This window comes from Lathyrus oleraceus, chromosome 6, assembly GCF_024323335.1.
Source record: "Lathyrus oleraceus cultivar Zhongwan6 chromosome 6, CAAS_Psat_ZW6_1.0, whole genome shotgun sequence".
In the NCBI taxonomy this organism is placed as follows: Eukaryota; Viridiplantae; Streptophyta; class Magnoliopsida; order Fabales; family Fabaceae; genus Lathyrus; species Lathyrus oleraceus.
Genome location: NC_066584.1, coordinates 58,004,848 through 58,009,290, shown reverse-complemented (window position 1 = coordinate 58,009,290; position 4,443 = coordinate 58,004,848). Strand labels below are relative to the sequence as shown.

Genomic DNA, 4,443 nt, shown 5'->3' with positions numbered 1-4,443 from the left:
CAATTGCTTAAAGTAACCGTTGTGGTAGGTACCGCGCTACTTGACTTATAATCACGGTCGCACGACCGTAGTGGATAACATCATACATACAATCACACTCTACCTCACAACGGTTGGTCCAACGTGGTGGTATCAATTTTTTAACCGTTGTGATAGGTGTTTTCCATAGTAGTGATCCATCTCATGCCAATATTTTTCCATTGGAAAATGTCTCATGTCTTAGCGCATAAAGAAGCAATTGACTGTCTCACACACTTCATTTGAAATTGAATATCGTGTCCTTGCAGCGCCCACTTGTGAAATACAATGGTTGATGTATCTTCTCTATGACCTTCCAATCTAATGCCACAAACCCCCTATTCTTTATTGTGACAACTTGAGTGCATTACACATCACAGTCAATCATGTTTTCCATGAAAGAACTAATCATCTAGAAATAGATTGTCACATAGTTCGTGAAAAGATGCAAACAAATGTTTTTAAGCTACTTTTCGGGTCTAGCAAGGATCAATTGCCTTACTTCTTCTCCATGTCAGTCATACCTCAACCATTACATCTTTTTTTTATCCAAGTTGGATATGATTAACATCTATCCTGCAATTTATGGAGAGATATTACATCATACTTAAGATCACATATTTGAGTAACAAGTTACTGAAAATACCTTGTTGCATAAGACATCAAGTTATGTTAGAAATTAATTTCTTGTTAGAATGGTTAGGTAGAGATAGTTGGAAAAAATGATTGTATAAAACGAGTACACCATAACAATGCTAGACTAGAGGGATGTGTATATATACTCCATGGTTCTATCCCATGATGAAGAAACCCTTTTCATAATAATTACTACATTTGCAGACATTTAATTTTTATTATTTTAACTTCAAATGTTATAAATTTGTTGGTATATTCATCATTTTATTTATTTTTAATTTGGTAAAGTAAAGACAATAATTTGTTTTGGGATGTTACGTAGAATTTGTTTTACATTAATAATAGTAAAATAAATAACGTGTTTGGATATTGGTTGGAGAGTGGCTCGTGGAAGACACAAGCCCAATACGCGTGCGTTTCCATCTCCACCTTTGCTCCCCACTCTAAATATTAAATTCATACCACACTTCAATTCTCACCGGAATACCAACAACATGAATCAACGGCACCATCACCCGCCGCTAAACTCCACCAAAACTCCATCCTCTACGGCGGTGCCAGATTCACCTCCACAACACATCAGCCATCGTAAAGACACTGTAAGGTAAGTTCGTTTGTGTATGCTTCGATTTTGCTAGTTTTGATATTATAAGACCGTTAAAAACGGTTACGTTTTTTCAACATGTCTAACGGATTAACTGTTTGTGGTTGCGTCTGTGTAGGGAGAGGAGTGAGGTGGAATCTCATGATCCAACTGCCGCTAGAAAAGTTCAGAAGGCTGATCGTGAGAAAATCAGGAGGGATCGGTTGAATGATCAGTTTCATGAATTGGGAAACACCTTAGGTCAGTCAATTCATCTTTGTGTATCTTTGGTTTCATGTTTGAAGTACTCTGTATTGATTTTGTAGAATTGATTCAGGTGAATTATGCTTTCTAGATGTGCAGACAATCCTCACCCTACAGGCCGGTTTTGTAGGAATACGTTAGGCCTAATCATATTTTTTAATATAGTATCAGAGTCTAGTTTAAGAGTCTAGTTTAAGATCCGTCGAGACACTTGCTTTCAGGTTTTCAATAGAATTTGTAGTGATTGTTGTAGGTTTACAAGAAAATGAATAAATTGAATTGGTAGTTGTTACTCTGTTGTGATATTTATGTTTGTTGTACATGATGCAGATTCTGATAGACCGCGGAACGACAAAGCAACCATCATCTCGGAGACAATCCAAGTGTTGAAGGACATAACTGCTGAAGTTGATAAGCTGAAAACGGAACATAAAGCACTATCTGACGAGTCGCGCGAAGTAAGGTTCTTGTAATTTGTTCATATTGTCTCTAAGATTAACTGTGTGCAGCTCATTTATTCAGATGATTTTATATTCACAGCTAATCCAAGAAAAGAATGAACTCCGAGAAGAGAAAGCGTCGCTAAAATCCGATATAGAAAATCTTAACTCGCAGTATCAGCAGAGAGTTAGAGTCATGCCTCCATGGACTTCAATGGACCATTCTGTTGTCATGAGTAGCCCTTATCCATATCCAGTTCCTATGCCAATCCCTCCTGCTCCAGTTTCCATTCACCCACATATGCAACATTTTCCCTACTTTGGAAACCCAAATCCTGGTCATATTCCAAGTCTATGCTCAATGTATATTCCATTTTCGGCTCCGCCTAACCCTCCAATAGAGATGCCATCAGCTCAGTATGCTTCTACATCACACATGTTGAATCGAAAAGAACTGCGAAGCAAGTCACCGGGTCATAGAAGACCTAGTGATGCCAAAAGATGTAGCGTGTCTCCTGATGTGGCTACAGAACTTGAACTTAAGATGCCTGGATCATCAACACAACAGGTAGATTGTAAATATGAACCACAGACACACGACACTAAAACATCAACAACGCCGATAATAATCTGAGAAAAATGAAATAATTGAATGTGATCACACGAGTCAATGACTAACGCTGAATATGGCATCATTTTGCTACCAACGATTATAAATATATGTTAAGAAACCAAATTTGTGTCACTGTTTAAACTTACAAACCTTCATTTTGATTTCTGTAGGATTCAATGTCTGGAGGAAGGAAGGGCAAGCATTCGGTGATGAGTGATAGAATCATCATAGACGAAAGTGCTTCGAGCCGGTATTCTCCATCTCAAGGACCTCAAGATAGCTTCGACAGTGTCGGACACACCCCAAAGGCTGTTGATTGATCTCGTATATCGATTCTTGTACCATTTGACAATATGTTTCAGGTCATTTTCACTGACATATAGCCTTTTCCAGTTCATAGTTGATCCTGGCTATAGGATCTATCATTTCAAAACAGAATGATCAATGGAAAAGTTCCCTTAGATCTTAAAGTCGAGCCGGGATCTTGCCAAGTTTCTCTTCTGCATCTTGGCCAACTCAAAGATGGTTCTTTGTCAAGATGTGTGCTTTAAGTCCTAACTACCTCACTTATTTTTGAACCATTTGAGTTCTTAAGTATAGATTAGCATGTGCATACTGTAGATTATCAAGTTGCCTGTTGCAATATACAATGTGAATTGTTAGTGTGTTTAACTGTTTAAGCATCTCCTCAATCTAATTGTAAGATGATTTTAAGGTTGTTGTAAAAGTGAAAGGAAGATAAAACTGTATTTCTCCTTGTTTGATTTTGCAAAGCTGAGAGAAAATAATAAAACTGCTTAACCACCCTTTTAAAAATTATTTTTAAGATTAACTATATTTTTAATCATTATAATTTTGTCTATGATAAATTTTATTCGTAAAAAAATGCAGCTACCGATTACATAAATACTATAAATATTACAAATTGTTTGTTTAAAATATATATTACAAATAGTTGATTTGAAGTATATATTGAAATTAACGTGGTTATAAATTTTAATTTTAAATATTCAACAATACCTTAAGCAGGCTGAACTAGCCTGCATGTACATCTTTAATTATTTGATAGATTTTATTTGAAAAAAATAATTTTATACTATGAATTAATGAGATCATGTATCCCGTTACATTTTTATTTTTAAAAATATTACTATAAATAGTTATGATGTCTTCCCATATAATTTTTTCAAAAAAAAATCATAGCAATTAAACATATTTATTTTATTTAATAAATGACATTAGCGCCCCAATTTATTATGTTTTTGTTGAAAAAATTATATTTATATACGGATAAATTATACATGTTGCATGAACTTTTTAAGAATATGTGTTTAGATTTTTTAAATAATTAAGAAAATTAAAATATTAATAAATATAAATAATTTAATGAATAACTTTTAAAATATTATCATATAACTGTATTTAATATTAATGTTTATATAAAATAAACAATTTTTTAAAAAATGTTACCGTTTCTGTGAATTTAGATTGTAAATTTCATAAACATTTTAAAGATAAATAATATAACTTTTATCAATTATTAAATGTTCAATAAACTTATTTGATTATAATATTGGATAGATAATATCTTTAAGCATGTTTTACTTTTTAAGTGTACTTTTTGATATTTTGTATAGTTACTATTTATTAGTACTTTAAATAATAACTCATTTGTGTTATAGATTTTTTAATAAATATTTAATTATAATACTTATAAGAGTACATTTGAAATTAGTGAATCCAGAAAACACTACAAATAGAAAATCCTACCAAATTCTGCACCAAAAAGCCAAAATTCCAATTAAGTTCCAGAGCTCTTCGCCTATGATGGAACTGTTGCACAACCTCACTCTCAAGGACAAGTAAGGGAATGAAAAAACAAGATATGG

At 33.2% G+C, this 4,443-nt stretch overlaps 1 protein-coding gene across 1 annotated transcript; it reads left to right on the top strand.

The window, feature by feature from the left end:
* The first annotated feature begins 1,000 nt into the window (after nt 1-1,000).
* LOC127093317 (transcription factor bHLH121) lies at nt 1,001-3,303 on the top strand. Its single transcript, XM_051032227.1, has 5 exons — nt 1,001-1,258; nt 1,377-1,498; nt 1,832-1,959; nt 2,042-2,509; nt 2,725-3,303. The coding sequence occupies exons 1-5, from the start codon at nt 1,149-1,151 to the stop codon at nt 2,872-2,874; spliced, it is 978 nt and encodes a 325-aa protein (XP_050888184.1). The 5' UTR covers nt 1,001-1,148; the 3' UTR covers nt 2,875-3,303.
* The last annotated feature ends 1,140 nt before the right edge of the window (nt 3,304-4,443 follow it).

Excerpts from the sequence above, each read along its gene's own strand:
- LOC127093317 (XM_051032227.1), top strand. The coding sequence starts at position 1,149 with ATGAATCAACGGCACCATCACCCGCCGCTAAACTCCACCAAAACTCCA. Across the intron at positions 1,499-1,831 it reads TGAATTGGGAAACACCTTAG|ATTCTGATAGACCGCGGAAC; the intron begins GTCAGTCAATTC and ends TACATGATGCAG. Across the intron at positions 2,510-2,724 it reads CTGGATCATCAACACAACAG|GATTCAATGTCTGGAGGAAG; the intron begins GTAGATTGTAAA and ends TGATTTCTGTAG.